The sequence below is a fragment of the Cyprinodon tularosa genome, unplaced genomic scaffold (assembly GCF_016077235.1).
Source record: "Cyprinodon tularosa strain WSP-4 unplaced genomic scaffold, ASM1607723v1 ctg478, whole genome shotgun sequence".
In the NCBI taxonomy this organism is placed as follows: domain Eukaryota; kingdom Metazoa; phylum Chordata; class Actinopteri; order Cyprinodontiformes; family Cyprinodontidae; genus Cyprinodon; species Cyprinodon tularosa.
This window is the reverse complement of record NW_024039205.1, coordinates 680,371-703,640: the sequence shown is the minus strand read 5'-3', so window position 1 is coordinate 703,640 and position 23,270 is coordinate 680,371. Positions and strand designations below refer to the sequence as shown.

General features: G+C 41.8%; 1 protein-coding gene across 2 annotated transcripts in view; it reads left to right on the top strand.

Moving 5' to 3' along the window:
- Nucleotides 1–20,779, top strand: part of rabgap1l2 (RAB GTPase activating protein 1-like 2) — a 32,043-nt gene extending 11,264 nt beyond the window's left edge. For both annotated transcript variants that reach the window (XM_038301935.1, XM_038301934.1), the window contains exons 2-8: nt 771–863; nt 3,800–3,910; nt 5,921–6,025; nt 6,943–7,026; nt 7,913–7,984; nt 8,477–8,677; nt 17,610–20,779. In XM_038301935.1, the coding sequence (XP_038157863.1) occupies nt 771–863; nt 3,800–3,910; nt 5,921–6,025; nt 6,943–7,026; nt 7,913–7,984; nt 8,477–8,677; nt 17,610–17,762 (819 nt within the window). In that variant the 3' untranslated portion in view covers nt 17,763–20,779. The remainder of the gene's footprint in view (nt 1–770; nt 864–3,799; nt 3,911–5,920; nt 6,026–6,942; nt 7,027–7,912; nt 7,985–8,476; nt 8,678–17,609) is intronic.
- The last annotated feature ends 2,491 nt before the right edge of the window (nt 20,780–23,270 follow it).

Genomic DNA, 23,270 nt, shown 5'->3' with positions numbered 1-23,270 from the left:
GAAATGCACTTCTTTTAAGAAAAAATTACTTATTTTAGATTTGAGATTTTTGCAGCGTACACCAGAATACAACCAATTTTGAAAAACAAAAACATTTGTTTTAGAATTTAAATAATGTAGTGTTTGTTCTTGTTTTAAATGCTAATGTATCAGATGGTTTTATTTATGGTTGAGAGAGAACTTTAAATAGCCATCAAAAATCCTTTTTCTAACAGCAGCCTTATAATTGTCAAAGTAAAGTCAGAGGATTTGCTGTTATGTTTCTGGCTGAGGATGCTGAGATGAACTGAGGGTCGAAGCTATCTGCTGATCAACCCGTAGTGGAGAATTGGAACCGTGATGAACGGAGAAAGAATAGACTTTGCAGCTAATGAAGGTCTGCTGGGAACGTCTGGCTGATCCCTCTGTTTAAAATGATTGAACTCCCACCTTCTGAAGAGTGTTTTTCAGATTCAGGGGGAGGCTGGTGGCATAGAGTCTGCCTGGATAATCACTGCCTCTATTATGTCTGACCTTGGCTGTAACCATAAGGTCTGCACTGCCTATTGCAATGGCGACCTCTGAACCTGGTGGTGGACACCAGTAATAAGCGATACCATTAAGCTGCAGATAGATGGAGTCATATTGAGCATTCCATAGGAGGAAGCAGTGTAGTTTTAGAGCCCAGGACCAGCTCTGCATCATTTGCAGGGGGCTCTAGGAAGTTTGAATACCAATAAACAGATGTTTAATCTTATCTTTCAGACTGCTGACATGTTATGCTTTTTCAGGTTCCAACCAAAAAGCTGAAAAAGTTTGAGAAGGAGTATCAGTCACTGAGAGAGAGCCAGCTCCAGCAAGAAGACCCCATCGATCGATACCAGGTATGACAAACACTCCACTTGTTCTGTTTACCACATTGTTTTTTAATGTACAATAAGAATGTATGAACGTTTGGTGGGTAAATAATTATGAATTATGACAGAGAAGGTGTTTATGTCTCATTTAAGGCTGCTAAATTTAGCTGTTTTTTTATATTTGATAACTGAACTTTCTAAAATTAGAAGCAGAGCAATGCAATGCTATACTGGATGTGAAGCATTTTTTCCAGATCCAGTGTGCCTCATCAAACAGCACTATATTTGTGATTAATGATGCTTACATTTATAAAAACAGGTTTTAGATTATTTTGCCTTGAGTCAAATATGTTTAGCAGCAACCTTTGTGTTCATGATGACATGGATGTGGGGTTTGAGTCATATCTGAATTAACTTCTCAATAAGGTAGTAGTAATAATTGACCTGGGTTCCTACATGTTGTCTCAAATGATCAAAGTGATTTCAGTATTTTCTCCAGTATTTTAAACAGCCTGTACCTTTGTATCCAGAATCAGGAGATTGAAAACATGTCGGGAATTTTTGTGTACTTATAAGGATTTCTTACTCATTTTCTGAGTCTGTCTTCTCAAACCCCCAGTCAGCCTCAGCAGATTGCCGCTCATACTGATCCTCGCTCTGCTTCAGGTTTCTTTCTGTTAAAAGGGAGTTTTCCTCTCCACTATCGCTATACAGCAGTATATAAAGAAGAACAAAGCAGGATAGCCAGCTCTCCAAGGAGGCTATGAATTAAATGTAAACTAAATTGCATTTCAGTTACATGTCGTTGTCAGCTCATACGCTCCTTTTGCTTTCCAATTAATAGTTGATTAATTATTGATTAAATTAATAATGGGTAGTTGCAGCCCAAGATTAAATAAAGGAAAATATATTTTTTAGCTAAACTTCTTACCTGTAAGAAATCATTGTCTTTACAGTTTGAATGACTGAGGCTCTGACACATGTTCTAAACATATTTTACTGTAACAGGTTATCAATTAAGAGACACCACATAAAGGTAATTTAAACAGTATAGACCATCATTCAGATTTGATTCCGGCCATTTTCTCCCAGAGTGATATGCTGCAGGCTAAATGCCCAATTGTGGAGCAGAGGAAGGAAGGAAGACTCTTATTTATAGATAAGATGTTAGGCTTGGCTTAGCTGCCTGACCCACAGTGGAAACATTTTTACTCCAAAGAGAAAGCAGAGAAAAAACAAGAACGCTCCTGTTTTATTGGCAAAGGTAGAGACTTTACCTTTTAAACCTTTTTTTGTTTTGTTTCAAGTTCTTAACTTGGTGGTATAGTTGCACAGATGATAAATTTGATCTTCTTCGTTGATTAGCTTCCTGAATGCCAAGTCTTTTTACAGATTAGGTGCCACATTCCTCCTTTCTCATGCATGCGTTTCATATTCAAAACAGCAAAAAATAGAACCATAAACAAAAAAATAGAACCATGAATAGATGCAAAGAGACTACTGAGAGAGAAAGTTTTGCTGAGAGGTGTGTGACAGGAAAGTGAGGCTATGAGAATCATGTGTTGAAGTTTAGTCAGCGCTTCCAGTCGGTCCATGTGTGGACGCTGTCGCTGTGGACTGGCGCTCGGTAAGCTTCCTCTGCTCTAAAGACTTTCTAATGAAGTAAGCTTACATTTTCTTGTTTGTTTTCTGGCTTTTGTTCTTCTGTTTTATTACATATATGCTAAAAAACAAGGTTTTATAAAGACATTAATATGATGATTTTATCTGTAACAAACATTACAAATTTTAGTGTTGGTTGATAATCTCCTTTAAGAAAACAATATGCGGGTCTACGAGGATAAGAGCTGAGTAAACAATTTAGATTTGATCCCTACTGTCTGTCAGTCATGCATGTGTTTAAATCTATGAAAGTTTTGGTATTAGTCAAGGTTTAGAAAATGTAATTACTTAAAAAGTGACAGAAAAATCAGGGTCAAATGACCAGCCCCTGAAAACAGTTTTATGCCCATCATGTGAGAGTGTTTACCGCTGGAGTGGCAGTCATGGGACTTCACACAATGACCATAAAGGGGACAAGGATATACTGTGGGTACTTAGTGAAAGCAGCAGTGGAGGCTTGTGTTGGATAATTGTGGTTGCATACATGAAGAAGAGTTTAATGTCACATAAAAAAGGCAACTATGTCGAAGGGAAGAGGTGCTCTGATCAGATGAAAGGAAATCGTAACTTCTGTTGAAAATATAGATCGCATGTTACTCTGAATACCACATTAAATATGGTGGAAAGTTGCTAATTGCTAATATCTATAAGTAAATACTTAATTCGTTTGTTTTATGCTTTCAAGAGCAATTTCCTCCTAGTTATACAGTAATACAGTACAGGCCGATTTAGTTTAGACACATTTGCAGTTTGTCACAAATCATAAAGAGAACACAGTACAGGTTGAATCAAAATGCTGTGTAAGTGAACCGTTATCCCTTCACATCACTCGGATTATACCATCTCTGTGGTGAAACATGGCAGTGGCAGCATCAGCCTTTGGAGATCAAGTTGTTCCGCAGAAACAATTAAGTTGTATGCAGCTTAATATAAGCAATCTGGTAGAGACAGTAAAATAAACAAACCTTGACCCATAAAGATTTGCACCAGGTGTCTGACATTTTAAGGTAACCTTGTGTAGTGTGTGTGCTGCTGTATACTGACTCAGACCCTTTTTCAAGAGTCTGACTCTAAAGTTAGAGTTTACACCTGTAACTTGCTTTCCATTTAATGTCTGTATCAGATCCTTCTAACATGCCTCTGCTATGTGGCAACAGTTCCTAACAGGACTTTGGGGATGGTTAAGTTTTACATGTTTGAGTTCTCTGCATGTTGTTTTATTTTACAGCAGATGTCAGGCTTTTATCAGATTTCTATTCATAGACAGATGGATCCTAAATGTTTGTGTTTTGTGTCTTTAGAGGGAGAACCGCCGACTACAAGAAGCCAGCATGAGGTTGGAGCAGGAGAATGACGATCTGGCACATGAGCTGGTCACCAGTAAGATCGCCCTCCGGAATGATCTGGATCAGGTAGAATCCTCAATATGTTTACATTAAGTTTAATTAACATTTGTCCATATAAACATTACCTGTTATACGTTAATCAGTATTATAAAAAACAAATCAGTTTGTTTAATGACAGAATAAAGTGAATATAAAAGGATATATGAAAGACAGTATACATTATATGCCTTTTAAATCAATTCAGAACAGCTCAGAGGTTTAGCTGTAGATGTATCTCAAGGCATCAACCTGCTTAGTTACCCAACATTGTGAAAAATATAAATAAATAAATATTAGAATAACGGTAAGAACTTAGTGAACCGCCATAAATCTGATATTTTTATTTGGTAAAAGTTCCAGTTGCCAGAAGGGGGCATCCAAACAATTAAACAGATTGATCATGATTAATCGATTATTGAAATAATTGTTAACTAATGTAGTTATTGATTAATCGTTAACTGGAGTATAGAGAATCTAAAACGTGCCTTTAGCTGACAGAGCGACCCAGTTAGGGCAGTAATTAGATGAAAATTGTAAAAACAAATGTAATGCATTTAATTTTAAAAAAATGTTTTCTTCTGTCAATATGCTCTTTCCAGAACTCCTCGAATTAAAAAGTTTTATTTTCATCTGGTTAAATTTCATAAAAAATCTTCTTTAAGGAGCCTCTGATCATTTATCAGTTAATCGAAAAAATAATAGACAGGTTAATCAATTTGAAAAATTATCGTTTGCTGCAGTTCTAATCACAACACATCGGTGAGGAAGCACGAACCAAAATCTATGCAAACTATTAGAATAAGCTTGAGAAAGGAGACCAATCATCTTCGGATGTAAATACATAAATCTAGGGAAAGTTTTTCAAACTGAACTATCGATTTGTATTTGCTAAACATCTTTTTTTATCCATCCTAAATTATCTAAACAGACAAGTTTCAGTTCTGTGTTTTTATTCTGTGTATAGTGATTTTATTTTTTGTGTTAAAAACTTTTACGGATTTCATGGTTAATTTAGTTGAACGTTTTAGAGATTAATCGATAAAAAGGTAACCGATTATAATCTGCTGATGGCGCCCTTATTGATTGGTTTTCTAAAAATAGAACGAAGGAGGCCGATCAGATGGCAGTAGATTAGATAAGTCCACTTAGTTGACAGAGCGCTGGAGGTGTAGGACAGAAAATGGCAGCTGTCTGGTGTCGGCGCTGGGAGGTAGGACCACGAAACAGTCCTTCTAGGGCTACTTTTTTTTTTTTTAAGTAATCTAAAACCTCTACAGAGCACTGCACACCTCATTATTTGTCAACATAATTTTCTTTACCGTCCTTTTTGATCCAAAAAAGATTGTCTCGGCTGCCTCCTTCACTAAAAGAGGGGTCAATTCATGATACTTTCTCATCTCTCAGTTTTTATATTCAATACAGTGCCAATGTACATGAGACAACAGTATTGAAGAATGTATGGATTCAATGCTGGGATTTGTGATCGGCAATATCTGGATCGGCATATACAGATTTCGGCGATCGGCTCCCAATTCAATTCGATTAAGTTTATTTCTATAGCGCCAATTCACAACACATGTCATCTCAAGTCACTTTACAGTTTACCAGATCATCCAGTCAAATTGATTCAAAGTTTTCTATCTAAGGAAAACCAGTTGATTGTATCGACTCATTGACTTGAAGGAAATCCCTCACACTAAGCATGCTTATAGCAACAGTGGAGAAGAAAAACTCTGTTTTAGCAGGAAGAAACCTCCAGCAGAACCAGGCTCAGTGTGAGCGGCCATCTACCGAGCCCAACTGGGGTTCAAGTAGAACCAATGTCCTGATCGGTGCATGTCATGTTGTAATCTATTAAAAGTCCTAAGTAAAATATGTCAGAAAAGTTACATGCTCAATTATTTTATTCAACCTGGCACTGATGAGGTAAACTCTTCTGTTGTTGTGATCCATCTTTAGGAGGTTAGTTTTCCCAAAGGTGTCATATTGCAGCCTAGATAGATAAAAGTGTGTGTTGTTTCTGGAACCTTCACACAGGCTGAAGACAAGGCTGATGTTTTGAACAAAGAGCTGCTGAGCACCAAACAGCGTCTGGTGGAGACGGAGGAGGAGAAGAGACGGCAGGAGGAGGAGACAGCCCAGGTAACATTAGTCCTCAGTTTACCATCCAGTACCTCAGTTAGCAGCAAACAAAGGCTGTGTTCTCATGCATTATCAGTGTAACGATGTAGAGGTGGCTGAATGGCTTCTCTGTTTGAATGTCCTTACTTCTTTTGGAGGAGAGTTTTCAGAAAGAAACAATTGTTCTTTAATGTCTTTATTCAGCTGCTGTCAATGTGCAGAGAAAACCGATTAGGTGAAGGATGATTACTGAAAGTCACATTGTCACACCAGAACCATTTTACTTTAAAAGTCCACATTTAATCAGCCAGAAAATTGAGATCCACATGTTTTCAAGCTGTTACCAGCCATTTAGATACCAGTTCGGCTCAAATTAGTCTCTCCTAAGTGATTGTTATAATTTGAATGTGTTTGTAATAAAAAAAAAAGTAAAATATGCTACAATTTGTAACTGATTTTGGAAATTATAATAATAAAGTAGTTAACTTTATGTCCTCCCTGATGTCCTACAGCGTCCTAATGTTTTTGGTGAGGTTACTCACTGAATAGATTTTCATTTTGATTTTATCAGATAATTATTCTCATAATAACTTTGCTAAGATGTGTATCAGTTAAATTCTCTCTGCTACATTTTCAGTTATATTAACTGTGAAGTTTGCCTTCTTCATTATTGGGTTGTTTTCTACTTCCAGCTTCACTACAGAGTAACTAGATATGATTCTTCATCTAAACGTGTTTTAAACTGTTTAGGAAGGTAAAGATTAATATTTGAATGTGTAGCTAAGTTACCTTTATATCCACTAGTGAATTCATTGATTTGACCCAAAAAGTAAGTCTGTGTAAACACATCAGTAAGAATGAAGCGGTCTGTTGTTTTGTGAGAACTGTAATCCTTTTGTTCAGTGCATTTCTTTTCAGTCCTCTGGTGTCTCTTATAGCTGAAGGAGGTGTTCAGGAGGGAACTGGAGAAGGCAGAGATGGAAATCAAGAAAACCACAGCCATCATAGCTGAGTACAAACAGGTGACAGCATATTCTTTACACATAAATCTGAGTTAAACAATATAAATACACAAGTTAAAAACAAAATTGCCTCATTTTTTGAATATATATTGTATGATATAAGTTATGTGTCTGAGGGAAAACTGTTAATTCAATATTTATAATAATCTGTTTATTATGAGACAAACTAAATTTACACATTTAAAAACAGCAAAACTAAAAGCCACCCTGGCTTTCCATAACTGCTGCCTGAAGTTGCTGTTTTTAGGCTTTTATCTGTGAAAAATGATTATGTATGAGCTCATCATGTTATGAGCAAAACCTTTCCTCAACAGCTAATGTTTCACAGACTGATTTTCTGGGATGTCATGTGGGGCCTGAAACATGCATCTGTCACTTTTGACAAAAAGGTTATGGTCTAAAATTTAAGAAAAAAAATGATTGGAAAGTGTGCCATCCTTAAAAAAACCCGGAACCTCTTGTTTAACGCAATAAGAACTAGCGACACAGATGGTGGAGAATAGAAACCACACTTTATCCTCATTCCTCTCAGACAATTGCATTACATATCAAACTCAATCATAGTTCATCTTTTTATTTTGTTTTATTTGTGTAATTTTCTCTATAGATTTAGCTTAATATAGCAGAAATAACTTTTATGGCAAAGCAGATGGGTAAATTCAGTGAATGATGTGAAATGTTTTTGTTTTTTTGTTATTTCTTTGTTAAATGATGTGTTCTGGAACGACAGTGGTTTGCTGTGATTCTCATATGTCGTAGGATGCAACCAGATGAACATAAGGCCTGTTTTTTTTCTAGATATTCCAAGTTTAGATTAGGAATAATGCCTTGTGTGTTGCAGTTTTCATCATCTCTTTTGTAACTAGGCTTCCACGCCTCATTTCAGATCTGCTCCCAGCTGAGCACCAGGCTGGAAAAACAGCAGGCGGCAACTAAAGAGGAGCTCGACATCGTCAGGGTGAGATTATCCACGGCTACCGGCAGCCAGCTGCAGATCAAAGCTATAAGGGAATTAAAATTTCAAATAAAAGCCACAATAAGTTTCGTCAGATGGTGAGGAGAGTTTTGTGCACCACCTCACCGACACAGAGCTTGGTTACAGAAATAATCCCACACAAGCTTTTAGTCTCCATCAAACAGGCAGTGGGTGGCTTTGTGGGTGTGGCAGCAGACTTTTTTAATTTGACTCTTAATACTGAAATGTTTTGCAACTATGCTAAAGAAATACTAGGATTAATAGACATTAACACTCGTTTTATATAAATATTTAAAAAATATTTTTGTTTCCAGTTGCTGTATAATACATGTATTTCTGTGCAAGTGCAGGATTGCAATGTACTACTAATAGTTGTTTTTTTTTTTCTACACCATGAATGCTAAGACTTTTTGCAGAACATCTACATCTTTTTGCATCAGCACTCAGCAGATATGCATTTGTGTTCTTGTGCAGAATAAAGTCATGAGCTGTGAGAACTGCAGGGATCTGTTCAGCACACTGGGCTCCCTGCAGGCTTCCTCCCCCGGCAGCGACAGGACATCCAGCGAGCCTCAAGACGAGGAGAAGGACGGGCTGAAGGAGCAGCTCCGACGGCTGGAGTTGGAGCTGGCTCAGACCAAACTGCAGCTGGTGGAGGCAAAGTGCCGAATCCAGGTGAGCAGAATGAAGAGGGAGCTAAACTTAGCAACCATAATAGTCAATATTAAACTGAGTTAGTCAATCTAAACCTTTTCTGCAGTTCATTCTCTTTATGTTTAGTAGTTCATTAAGGAAATATAAACATCAGAAGGTAAAACGACAAACCTTCTGGGGTTTGGTTGGTGGACATTACTGCTTTAACAATTAGAAATCCTTAAATTAGTTCACTCCCTAAACAATCCACTTTGTTAGCACAGTAAAATGAGAAAGCTGTTTAGAAAGTCAGCACTGAACCTGTTGGTCCATCTTTAGAGGTTATTCTATAACATGATCTTGGCCTTAATAGACTGGTTTTCAGAGGTTTACTCATCACAGTACCTAATATTGTATTTAATGAAAGTTTTTAGTATTCCTATTTCCAAGTGCGTTTTCATAGCTGCTAATCCAAACAGGGTCAGATTTTTCCACAGAGAAACGATTTTTGCCATTTTTCTACATATTTAACCTGTCTTCCTGTAAGAATAAGTGACGATGGTGTAAATTGGTTGGTTTCTTGTCATAAACACTTATATTACACGTAGTACATGAACTTTCCCCATGATTGAACTTATGACCTTCAGAAGGTTAATCAGAAACAGTTTTCTTTCTTGTTTTGGTGATTATTGTCCTATCTCAAAACATGTTTGTGTCCATGTTTAAACTAGTTGTTTAGGTGAAGTAGAAGAATTTATAAGTAGTAATCACTCCACTCGTACACGTTCATCTTCTTTTTGTCTTATGGCAGCTAAACCTTTATAAAGTTTGTCTAGAAGGCTTTTAGCTTGTAAGTCCATCTAACAGGGTTTTTTTTTTTTATTAAAGAAGGAATTCGACCTTGTTTCTATTGAAAGTCGGCAGGGCAACGTTCAGGCAAGGAAATAACAGATTTTAATCAGCGCTGCCATTTTTGATGAGACAAGAGGTCTGAAATTCAGACATATTTATACCCAAAGCTCTTCAGCTTTACAAAAACTATATTAAAAGGCCAACTCTAGCTTTACATCCATGTGGATTGTCTAAGGTTCTGATCAAGACAGCAGGAGAGTTTTAAGACCATGGAGATATTTTTCATTTCAGTTCAGAATTATTCCACCTGTAGCAGGTTTAGGTTTAAATTTGTTATTTTTATCAAATGTTTCCTCTGATTGGAAGTTAAAGTAAAATGTTATTCAAGTCTTAAGTTGAATCAGAATATTTGTCTTTGAAGGCAGTTAAAGATTAGGGTGATGGTTAAGAGGCTTTTCGACCTGAAAGACAAATGTTACAGAATATTTATCGAAAACGTCAGCAATAGTAAGGTTTTTCCATTCATTATTGATAAGGTATAGTTTAATTTTTAGAAATTAAGTTTTTAAATAATATAAAAACATAAAAAACAGAAATTATTTTCCTCTTATAAAGTTGCATCATTTGAAAGACACTTCTCTGCTAATCATATAATTTTAAATTAAAATCTACTGTGTATGAACACTTCTGGGCTTAGTTGCCATTATACAGGTGCTGGTCATAAAATTAGAATATCATGAAAAAGTAGATTGATTTCAGTAATTCCATTTAAAAAGTGAAACTTGTATATTATATTCATACATTACATACAAACTCATATATTTCAGATGTTTATTTTGTTTAATTTTGATGATTACAAATGACAACAAATGAAAATCTCAAATTCATCATATCAGAAAATTAGAATATTGTGAAAAGGTTCAAAATTGATGGCCCCTGGTGCCACACTCTAATCAGCTAATTAACTCAAACCACCTGCAAAAGCCTTTAAATGGTCTTTCAGTCTAGTTCTTTTTTTTTTTTTTTTTTTTTTTTTTTTTCGCTTTATTATAATTATGCAGGGAGTTTTACAGTTCATATGGACACTGCAATGTAAGTAGAGCAGAAAAACAGAAGAAGAAGAAGGAAAAAGAAAAAGAAAAAAACAGGACAAAAGATGAAAGAAAGAGGAGATAGGAAGGAGACAATGACAAAACATTTTCAGTCTGCTTCAACACCTGTAATGAGATGGAGAAAAAAAAAAGAAAAAAGAACAGCACAACCAAAAAACATGGTACGAGATATACAATAAAGCAAACACCTTGAAACTATCACTAAAGTAATATTATTAAGTCTGACATGTACTCTGTGTTACCTGAAGATATGAATGTGGGGTTTCTGTTTGGAAGTGAATCTCTAAGTACCTGAAGCCTAGCACCTGTAGTTGTTTGTGAGGGTGAACTTGTGCATGTAAAGTTTTAACCATAGAAAAAAATGCTCAATAGTGGTTGTGGAGAGCCGGAGAGGCACACCCCCCAGAGCACTGAGTCCAGCGCCGGGAGACCCAAAGCCCCAGGCGCCCAAGGGGACCCCAGAAGCGAAGGCACCAAGGCGGGGCCAGCCCCGGAAATCAGACCCCACCAAGGCAGGAGGAGAGACAGCCACGAGGAAGCCCCCCAGCCACCGCCATGCCGGCGCCCCGGGGAGCCGCGGGGACGAGTCCGCGGGCCCCGCCGGCAGCCGGCCACCCCGAAGTAGGGCCGGGCGCCGAACACCAGCCCCCCCACGGCGCCGACCGAAACGCCCCAGCCCCACAGAGCACCGAAACACGCCCCGCCCCCCCGCACCAAGCCCCGGCGACCGGCCGCAACACCCACCGCGACCGCACCACCCAGGAAAACACTAAGACGGCCCCGCCCCCGGCCGGGGCCCATGCGCATCCGCCGCGAACCGGCCACGAGCGCCGCGGGACCCCCCCCAAAACGCCCCCCCGGCCAAAAGCGCAGCCCCACCCCACCAAGACCGATGCCAACAGCGCGCAACGAAACACACCGCGCACAGAATCAGCCCGAGAGCAGAAAAGCCGCCCGGCGCAAAACCGCAAGAGGAGCAGACCGCAGCCGGCGCAACCACCCCCCCCAGCAGCCCGAGGGGCAGCACAAAGCCAGAGCGGAGCGAACCGCGCCGCCCCCCCACCGGACGATGCCAAAGCAGCCCAGCCACGTCCGCCACCCCCCCCCGCAGCCCGCACCAGGCCCCGACACGCGGCCAGAGCAGCTCCGCCGCCCCGGCCCCCCACCACGCGCCGGTCATAGCCACCCCAGGCCCACACCCGCCCCGCAGCCCCACCCGCCGCGATCAGTGGGAACAGAGCAGCCCCGCCATGCCTCCAGGAGGGAAAACCCACCCGAATACCCAGCCAGCGCAGCCAGCCCGCCCAGACCGGCCCCCCAACACTACCCCCGCCGGAGCCGCCCGGACCCCCACACACCAGCGGCGCACCGCCAGCAGGACCCCCACCCAGCAGGCCCGCCTGCCCCCCGAGAAAACAGACATGCCAAACCCCCCAAAGAAAAAAAGAGAAGAAAAAAAAAAAAAAAAGGGGCCCCCACAATGCGACAGCGGACACCAGACACCGACCCGCCCGCAACCGCTCCCCCCCACCGAGGAAGAGAAAAAAAAAAAAAAAAAGAAAAAAAAAAAAAAAAAAAACAAATAAATAGGTAAATAAATAAATTAATTAATAATTACAATTAAAATAAATAGGCAAGAGGAGAAGTGCGAGCGGAAAAACCGGAGCCCAAAACAGGACCCAAGACCCGCACCCCACCATGCCGCGCAGCTCCCCCCCTCCCCGAACCGATACCACAGAACCGGCATAGGAAAGAAACACCGCCCAGGAACCGGCATCGTAGCGAAGGCACCGGCACCGACCCCGAAAATCCCCGAACAACTTCCAGCCCCACCCCGAAGCGGATCCAGTCCCAGGCCCCAGGGATCCGAGGCCCCAAGGGCACCCCACCCCCAGACAGGAGCCCCAGCAAAGCCCCGGCCGGCCGGGGCCAGTGGAGAGGCCGCCAGGAATGAGCCAGCAGTCCCCCGGGCATCCACCCCCAGCTCCAACAGTGCACCGGTGAGCCCCGACGCCAGCCAGCGGAGGGAGAGCAGGACGGGGGGAATGGGCTCCGCACTTAGCGGAGACTTGAGATGTACACTATATTGCCAAAAGTATTTGCTCACCTGCCTTGACTCACATATGAGCTTAAGTGACATCCCGTTCCTAATCCATAGGGTTCAATATGACGTCGGTCCACCCTTTGCAGCTAGAACAGCTTCAACTCTTCTGGGAAGGCTGTCCACAAGGTTTAGGAGTGTGTTTATGGGAATTTTTGACCATTCTTCCAGAAGCGCATTTGTGAGGTCGCACACTGATGTTGGACGAGAAGGCCTGGCTCTCAGTCTCCGCTCTAATTCATCCCAAAGGTGTTCTATCGGGTTGAGGTCAGGACTCTGTGCAGGCCAGTCAAGTTCATCCACACCAGACTCTGTCATCCATGTCTTTATGGACCTTGCTTTGTGCACTGGTGCACAGTCATGTTGGAAGAGGAAGGGGCCAGCTCCAAACTGTTCCCACAAAGTTGGGAGCATGGAATTGTCCAAAATGTCTTGGTATGCTGAAGCATTCAGAGTTCCTTTCACTGGAACTAAGGGGCCAAGCCCAGCTCCTGAAAAACAACCCCACACCATAATCCCCCCTCCACCAAACTTTACACTTGGCACAATGCAGTCAGACAAGTACCGTTCTCCTGGCAACCGCCAAACCCAGACCCGTCCATCAGATTGCCAGATGGAGAAGCGCGATTCGTCACTCCAGAGAACGCGTCTCCACTGCTCTAGAGTCCAGTGGCGGCGTGCTTTACACCACCGCATCCGACGCTTTGCATTGCACTTGGTGATGTATGGCTTGGATGCAGCTGCTCGCCCATGGAAACCCATTCCATGAAGCTCTCTGCGCACTGTTCTTGAGCTACATGAAGTTTGGAGGTCTGTAGTGATTGACTCTGCAGAAAGTTGGCGACCTCTTCGCACTATGCGCGTCAGCATCCGCTGACCCCGCTCCGTCAGTTTACGTGGCCTACCACTTCGTGGCTGAGTTGCTGTCGTTCCCAAACACTTCCATTTTCTTATAATACAGCTGACAGTTGACTGTGGAATATTTAGGAGCGAGGAAATTTCACGACTGGATTTGTTGCACAGGTGGCATCCTATCACAGTTCCACGCTGGAATTCACTGAGCTCCTGAGAGCGACCCATTCTTTCACAAATGTTTGTAAAAACAGTCTGCATGCCTAGGTGCTTGAATTTATACACCTGTGGCCATGGAAGTGATTGGAACACCTGATTCCAATAATTTGGATGGGTGAGCAAATACTTTTGGCAATATAGTGTATTTGGGAGAGGGTGCGGTTGAGACCCCAACCTGGGAAAGAAAAAAAAAAAAAAAAAAAAACACACCATCTCAATCATGCCTTCCCTCCCTAGTGCCCCCACTCGTACCACAGGAAAAAAAAAAAAAAAAAAAAAAAAAAAAAAAAAATTGAATAAAATAATAATAATAATAAATAAAGAAAATAACAACGCAGACACACATTCACACATAACACTCACATCCAATAATACCAGGACCAAAAACCCGGTGACACCGGTGGTCGGTCCCGGGACTATCGGATGACCCCATAAGTGAACCTAAAATCCGGATGTGAGGGGAGGGGAGCGGCGACACCGCCACACCAACCCATCTCTTTCCTGCTTCAAGCCCGGCCCCCCACCCCGCACACGGACCGGACCACCCCCCGCAAGAGCCCCCCCCGGGACCGGGGCCCACCCATCCCGCGCCGGCCACCCAACCAGAACCGCCCCCCCCCCCCCGAAAAGAACAAAAAAAAAAAAAACCTTCAACCAGGCACTTCATGCCCCTCCATCCAACCTTCTTTGGGGAGAGCAGAGGTGACAGCCCCGCCACCAGCAGGCCACCTAGGCCCCGCAGCCAGCCCCAGCCAAAACCACGGACCAGGTGGCCCGCTCTTCCTCCAGGCCCCAGACTCCAGGCGGCAGCCGGAGAACAGGGGTGTGAGAAGACCCCGATCCTCACTGCGCCCGCTCGAATGTGGTGTTGTTGCGTGTTGCTCTCAGATGCAATTAAAACTGGGAGTACCAAGAGGGGGTGTCCGGCACACTCCACCCCCCCTCCAGGAGATAGACGGTGCCAGCACACCCTCCCCCTTCGACAACCCTCAACCCTCAATGTCTAGATGCGAGAGGGGATGGAGGAGGCCGACCGTGGTGAGGCCCATAAAATAAGCCCCCCCCCGGTGGCCCTGACCCCCACCCCCCGAAAATGCCCTACATAGATGTGTGTTGTGAAAATGATGTAGATGGAAGTGTCTAAAATGCAAAATAAAATTGGGGTGGGGGACGTCATCAGAAGGTGTGGCCCTCCAGTAACGACCCCCTCCCCAAAAACCTACATGTGTGGCCGAGTGATGGAGCAGGCAGAGGGAGGATTTCGGGGATGGGGAGCAAAGGACTGGGGTGCCTGCTGCACTCCCAGGGAGCCAGCTCCCCCGCTGACTCCAATAGGCACCCCCGTTCCCCGAGAGCCCCCCCAGAGAAGGGGGCCCCACCAGTTTCACCACCATAGCCCGGGGGCACGGGACCGGCAGCAGGACCCACCAGCCAGCCGGGCACGGAGCCGACTCCACCACCCCCCCCCGTCCTGTCCATCCAAAAAAAAAAATAATAATAAAAAAAATAAATAAATAAATAAGTAGATAAATAAATAAAATTAAAAAAAATAAATAAATAAATAAATTAAATAAAAAATAATAATAATAAAAAAAATAAATAAATAAATAAAAAAAAAAATATAAAAGGAAGATAAGAAAAAAAATAATAATAATAAATAAATAAATGAATAAGGGAAGGGACAATCCCAGCCGGCCAGCCAACGCGCAACACGCAGAGCCCCCACCCCGGACGAAGCCCCACCAGGGGGCAGCACGGACCAGGACCAAGACAGGGAGCCAGACCCAAAGCCCTTCAAAGATCTTCTTCCCTCTATCACCACCCCCCACCCCCCCTCCGGAGATGTAATCCCTCCCCTACAATAACAATCAAGCTACTCACCACACAAGCGACAGAAGACATCCAGGCCGAGATCATACCTACTCCCCCTCCCTCCCCTTCCCCCACTTACAGAGTGCAAACCCGTGAGGGGGTAAGCACTTGCCATAGGTGTTAATGTCCATGCCCCCCCCCAGCCCAGCAGGCCCCGAGGCACCCCGGCACACCAGAGGCCGTGGCAGCAGGGACAGACAGCCAGGCGTACACCGGCCCAGAACCCAAGCAGCACTCCCCACAGAACCCGAACCCCCACCGGGGACCCCGCCCAAGGGCAATGCGCCCCAGGGATCCCAGGCCCAAGGAGCCACCCCAGACCCACCCCGCAGTAGGGCCGGGCAATGCCCAAAAACCCCCGGCACCGGCGCCAGCACCCCCACCCCGGCCCCCGAACGACTCCCCCCAACACCGGTCCCACAGCACCAATCCGAAGAAGAAGAAAGCCACACAACACAGCTAAGCGCAAATCCCGAGCCCCACTCCAAGCCCCTTTCAGTCTAGTTCTATAGGCTACACAATCATGGGGAAGACTGCTGACTTGACAGTTGTCCAAAAGACGACCATCGACACCTTGCACAAGGAGGGCAAGACACAAAAGGTCATCGCTAAAGAGGCTGGCTGTTCACAGAGCTCAGTGTCCAAGCACATTAATAGAGAGGCGAAGGGAAGGAAAAGATGTGGTCGAAAAAAGTGTACAAGCAAGAGAGATAACCGCACCCTGGAGAGGATTGTGAAACAAAACCCCTTCAAAAATGTGGGGGAGATTCACAAAGAGTGGACTGCAGCTGGAGTGAGTGCTTCAAGAACCACCACACACAGACGTATGAAAGACATGGGTTTCTGCTGTCGCATTCCTTGTGTCAAGCCACTCTTGAACCACAGACAGCGTCAGAAGCGTCTTGCCTGGGCTAAAGAGAAACAGGACTGGACTGCTGGTGAGTGGTCCAAAGTCATGTTCTCTGATGAAAGTAAATTTTGCATTTCCTTTGGAAATCAAGGTCCCAGAGTCTGGAGGAAAAGAAGAGAGGCACTTCATCCCACGTTGCTTGAAGTCCAGTGTAAAGTTTCCACAGTCAGTGATGGTTTGGGGTGCCATGTCATCTGCTGGTGTTGGTCCATTGTGTTTTCTGAGGTCCAGGGTCAACGCAGCCACATACCAGGAAGTTTTAGAGCACTTCATGCTTCCTGCAGCTGACCAACTTTTTGGAGATGCAGATTTCATTTTCCAACAGGACTTGGCACCTGCACACAGTGCCAAAGCTACCAGTACCTGGTTGAAGGACCATGGTATCCCTGTTCTTAATTGGCCAGCAAACTCTCCTGACCTTAACCCCATAGAAAATCTATGGGGTATTGTGAAGAAGAAGATGCAATACACCAGACCCAACAATTCAGAAGAGCTAAAAGCCACTATTAGAGCAACCTGGGCTATCATAACACCTGAGCAGTTCCACAGACAGATCGACTCCATGCCACGCCGCATTGCTGCAGTAATACAGGCCAAAGGAGGCCCAACTAAATACTGAGTGCTGTACATGCTCATACTTTTCATGTTCATACTTTTCAGTTGGCCAACATTTCTATAAATCCTTTGTTTTTATTGGTCTTCAGTAATATTCTAATTTTCTGATATGATGAATTTGAGATTTTCATTTGTTGTCATTTGTAATCATCAAAATTAAACAAAATAAACATCTGAAATATATGAGTTTGTATGTAATGTATGAATATAATATACAAGTTTCACTTTTTAAATGGAATTACTGAAATCAATCTACTTTTTCATGATATTCTAATTTTATGACCAGCACCTGTAATCCCTTCCAGCATTCAATGAATCATTAAAAAGCAGGGGCAGATTTAAAAAAAACTAACCTAATAGTTAAAGTTTTGATTTCGATTTACTAGATGATCTGTCCTCTGCATCTGTTTACCAAACTCTTCTCCTGTTTCTGCTCTGCAGGAGCTGGAGCATCAGCGAGGAGTCCTGATGACTGAAATCCAAGCTGCTAAGAACTCATGGTTCAGCAAGACTCTGGGATCTCTGAAGAACTCAGGCTCCTCCTCCAGCTCAACATCCCAGACTCCGTCCTCTCCAAAGGACGGACCTGCCTAGCTGAACCTCCATCACCCTCAGTTCCCCTGCAGAATGCACACTAGCAATGCGAACAAAGGCTGAAGAAACTATTGAAGGAGATATGCAGTGTTCCTTTTTTTTAACAGATGGGGAAAAAAAATAAGAGCTCTGGATTTGTGTACAACAAACAGAAGAAGAAAAAAGGCAGGAATGTATTTTGCTCCAAAAAACACTAGAAAGACTAGTTATGTTCCACTTTCTACAGCTACAGAATTTAATGAAGGTGAATATTCATCAAATTCTTAGATTGTTTAATCTGTTTCCATAAAATCAGAATTCATGGATCCTAAAGATCTGTTAGCTCCATCTTGTGGACAATTGTTGCTACTGCAGAAATATTAGCTTGAAACTTTATCAGTTTTTCTAGCTAAACTATTACAAAACATTTGAGCATAAGTTCAAAACTACTATAGTGCTCCATCATAGTAGTTTTATACATCTACTATTAAAAATATAACAATTCACATCCACCGTCTTTAACACAGAAACACCCAGCTCTCTGAAGAAAGGAATACTGCCTATTGTAGTAAATTAAAGCATCACAGAAGTTGCATTTCTTTATAGTAATATAACGTAAACAATATGGTCTTATAAATATGTGTAACTAATTGTTGACTTTTTTTATTTTAAATAATCTTGTACAGTTCTTTAAGGAAAAAAAACAAACAGAAATGTTCTTATTTTTCTTTTCTACCGTGTGGAAGATGATCGTCATCTCCGTAGATGTTGATGTAAGCACAGTGTGTGAGGGATCGGGTCCAACGCAGAGGAGCCAGATAGAGAAGCCCTGCCGAAACTTTCTGTTCACTCTACCTGGTTTTCTACCTTGTTGTTTCAGCTGTATTTATAAGACGTAAATGCTTGTTTTGGTTTTAGAGCTTTTTTTTTTTTTACCGGTTCACTTTAATTTGTGGTTCATAGTTTACTCATAAAATACCAGGTTAATGATGTCTAGAGGCCAAATTCAATTCAAACTTTAGACAAATATGAAGTTCTGTTACGCGCTATATGTTAGCTTTAAGAGTTAGCTGTCAGGAGACAACGAGGCATTGGCCATTATTGGAATCTTGCAGTATGATAATATAAAGAAAGAATGTTATGGTATTTCCAAAAAGGTTTAAAACAAATACGTATACCATGATCTAATCACCTTCATTTAAAACTAAAAGGCAAAAACTATTCCTGCTTTTGCTCAAATATTACTTATTAGCTTTATGCGATAGCTCTCATTATTTTGATGCATAAACATAAAATTAGTATCGGCTAAATCGGTAGTTTTCAAGTAAAAATGAGCATGAAATTATAATTTCACTGTTAGGACAAGTTTATACCAGCTGGTTTACCAGTTTGGTTGTTTGCTGTGTAGCCAGTCTGCAGTGAGCAACAGTAGCTCACCAGCTGCTATTTCAAATCGTTAATACTTCAATAGGAGGGATGGGTGGTGCTCCTTTCTGTATCGCATGTTACGGGGTTTATTGCAGCCAGAAATTATTACAAATACATAAATCTGTCTCTTGTAAGCAAGAGAGAACAATATCTGAAGTCCACTTTTATTCAGCCAGCTGAATGGCAGTGCACAGCAACATGTGGTTGAGTGCTATGTTTTGTGCTGTTATTCCCACTTATTCAAAGGGATTCGAGGTTGTTTTTGTCTTTTTTCTACAATGTTTTGCTCAATTTCTTTGGATAGATGACATTTCTAGGCTGCTGGTCTTTTGATTCTAACTGCAACTTTTCAAAAAAACCTTAGCAGATAATTCACATCTACTTAAAAAAAAAGAGAATTCTCTTTTTACTGTTTTGTTTCAGTAAAGATAATTATTTTCAGAATGCCAAACCCTAAACACCTTGGTGCAAACAGCACCCAGATTATCAAACATTGGTTACTTTTGCTCAGTCTATCCCAAGATAAACATCTTTTATCTGATCTCATTAAGAAGCAGAAGGAGGTTAATTTATTGCTTAGCCATTTCCAAACCGTCCTGAGGCCATCTATATGATAGTGCCAACACCTGTCTTTATCTCGTTTTTAGTTTTTACACCTTATTTTGCTGTGTTTTTTTTTTTTTTTTTTGTCATTAAAAGCACATGTGCTCCATGTGGTTATTGCGATCCTCCTACCTGAGGTACCTTTTATGTACAGCAGGTGCAAGATGGCTTCAAACTCGAAAACAGAAGCGTTTTATATTCATTTATAAGTTGAGGATAATTTTGTTGCCAAAAATGTTTTTTGCTCAAGCATTGATGCACTTTAGCTTCATGTTTGAGAAGCTGTTCTACTTTGTTCTCCTCTCTGGTTGACACTGATGTCAGCCTTTGGACTCGGACCATCCAACATGTACTTTGTGTGTGTGTGTGTGTGTCTGCTGTAACTCAAGCGTTTCAAGTCAAACCGTTGCTTCTTCTTCACGTTGCTGCCTTTTATGTTGACTGAAGCAGCTGGCTGAAGAGATAAAAAAAGCTATCTGAGAACCCAGAGGTCATCTTTTGTGCCAAAAGAGCCTCTCCACGATATTCCTCTTTTCTCCAGACCTACACCATCCTGACAGTACCTGTTTAAATATTGTTCAGCCAAAAAATATCCTAATCCCAGGATTAATTTCACTTTTTGTCCTCACTGTTGCGCATAGTCCTTGTTGGTCTGTTAATTGAACTTGTTAAACCAGGTAAATGTAAACTGCGGCCAAGCTGGAGAGGGCTCCTGTTCTTTATGTGCACTAACCTGACATGGATATTTTAAACACTATTTTAAGATGTTTGTTTTTATCTGATGACTGTTGCTGAGAAGACATATGTCTGCCCATTTCTAATCTAATTCAGTTAATCTCAGAGAAGAGGAAACAGTGGATGAGTCAGATTAGAGGTGGGCGTTGTTGTCTCGTTTACAGTTTGTTGTAAGAGCTCAGTTCTGTTACAGACGGCTCCTCTACTGGTCTTTCACTGTTTCCATAAACAGAAACTGTTTCCAATTAATAAACTTCAGTTTGTTCATGAAATCTGTGCCTTTAATTTTAAGTGTTCAAAAACAATTATATTTCTAAAATCCACCATTAGAAAATTTAACCGAAATACCATTTTCCAACCAATGGACCCAGACCCAATGTTCTGATCTCTGCTCTGGATCCCATTTATTAAGTAAGTAGATGTACATATAGAAAGCAAGAATAGCACAGTAGGGTGTTCCATTTATAAATAAAATCAGGGCAGTGCTCTACAATGCAATCTTTAAACAGTTTTTCATGCAGTCAGTATACCTGGACTGGATTATTGTAATTAGATCAAATAATCTCCGTTTTAGCCTCTCTTCATTGGGTTTCAGTATATTTTAATGGGTATTACTACTGTAATTTTTCATGTTTTTAAAGTCTCTAAATTTTCTGTCCCAACCTTCACGGCGTGTTTATGACACACTGTGATCCAGGCTGTATCTATGAGAAAAGGATCTCATAGAAAGTTAAAGATAAAGCCAACAATGTTTACTCACCATAGAACCATGTTTTTGTCACTCTTCCATACGTAAAAAGGTTTAAACATTAAAGAAGCGAGGTCAGGCTTACATAGGTCAGATGAGACCTATATATATATATATATATATATATCTATATCTGTGGACATCAGGCCCTCATACCATCCTCATGGAGTCAGTCTCTAACCATTTGTGCAGACACATGCACATTTGTGGCCTGCTGGAGGTCATTTTGCAGGGCTCTGGCAGTGGTTCTGCTCCTCCTTAAACAAAGGGGGAGAAATTGGTCCTACGGTTGTTGCCCTACGCCGGCCTCAGTTACAACGCAAAGACGAGAGTTCCTTTTACTGATGTTTAATGCTCTTAAACACCTTAGAACTGACAAAATAAGCACAAAAATACAACAGAAATAATTAGCCTCACAACATAACATACAATACATGTAGCAAATAAACATACCACTTTGGCCTGCTTGTGACTAAGGCTGGATTTATTCTTCTGTTTAAATCTTCTTTTTAACTAGCAAATGCAGTTTTTTGCTTTTCTGAGCTCTTAGTCCACGCTGAAGCCCAAGTGTGGTTCCGATAGCTTACAATCTTGACAGGAAACAGAAATGTCATTTTTCAAAATATCTGCATCCATCTCAATCTTATTTAAATTAAATACTGTGACTAACATTCAAAACAAATGATGATATAATGCACAACACACAAATATTGAAACTATATAAAATAAACAATAAGTACAAACTTATATAAGGTGCAACAATCTACTGGATTTCAGAATTATTGTACAAGCAACCAATAGCATTTACATGCCCTCCTATGTTCTCCTCCACATCTCCCAGAGTACTGGCCTGTCTCCTGGTAGTGCCTCCAGCCCCTGGACACTATGCTGACAGACACAGGAAACCTTCTTGCCACAGCTCGCATTGATCAGCCATCCTGGATCAGCTACACTACCTGAACCACATGTGTGGGTTGTAGAGTCTGCCTCATGCCACCACAAGTTGAAAACACAATCAACATTCAAAAGTGACCAAAAATATCAGCAGGCGTAGGTACAGAGAAGTGGTTTGTGGTCCCATCTGCAGAACCACTCCTTTATTGAGTGTGTCTGGCTTATTGTCAATAATTTCAACCTGTTGTCTATTCCATTTGCACAACAGCAGGTGAAATTGTCAGTGAGTGTTTCTTAACGTTAGTGTTTCATGCCAAGCTAGTTTTATACTAACGCCGTTACCTTTTTTTGGTAACGAAGTAATCTAAATAATTACTTTGTAACTCTAACTCAGTTACCATTACCGACACCCTGTTACTGCACGTTACTCAGGTCGCACAACTAACCTTTTTTCATGATGGGACTCGTGCGTGCCTCGTCATGAGAGAGGGGAGGATGAGATTGGCTGATGAATAGTGAGATTCCGTCTGTCAGTTGGGTAGGTGGGTGTTTCTGCTGGTGGGTGTTAACGTACAGCACACACAGAGAGATGGAGAGTGAGGAGGACTCCAGCAGCAAAACATTTTTTTCCAGATGGAAATACCGCTGTTAGGGCGAGCTGCGTTTCCCCATCAGATACGGTTTCCCCTGCATCTCCGCACTGCGCAGGCGGCACAATTTACCGCGCAAGCGACAGTAAACACGCATGGTCGCTAAAGGTGTGCAACAGTCGCACTATGGAGTGCGTGAACGATCAAATGCTAGCCTATATGGAGAAAGGGAGAAATATAGATAGATAGATAGATAGATAGATAGATAGATAGATAGATAGATAGATAGATGTTGCAGTATCTATAACAACCCAAACACACAGGATTTCAGAATTAGACATCCCCAGTTATTAATTGAATATAGTCACGCAGGGGCGTGAATACATAGACACTAGGTGGTGCTAAAGCACTAGGAAGTTTGCCCTTTATCAACGAAAAAACTTCACACCCATTAGTTGAGATAATGCAGCCTGATGTTATTTACACCGCATCAGATACCGTTCCCCCATGTTAAGCAGGGGAAACACTATC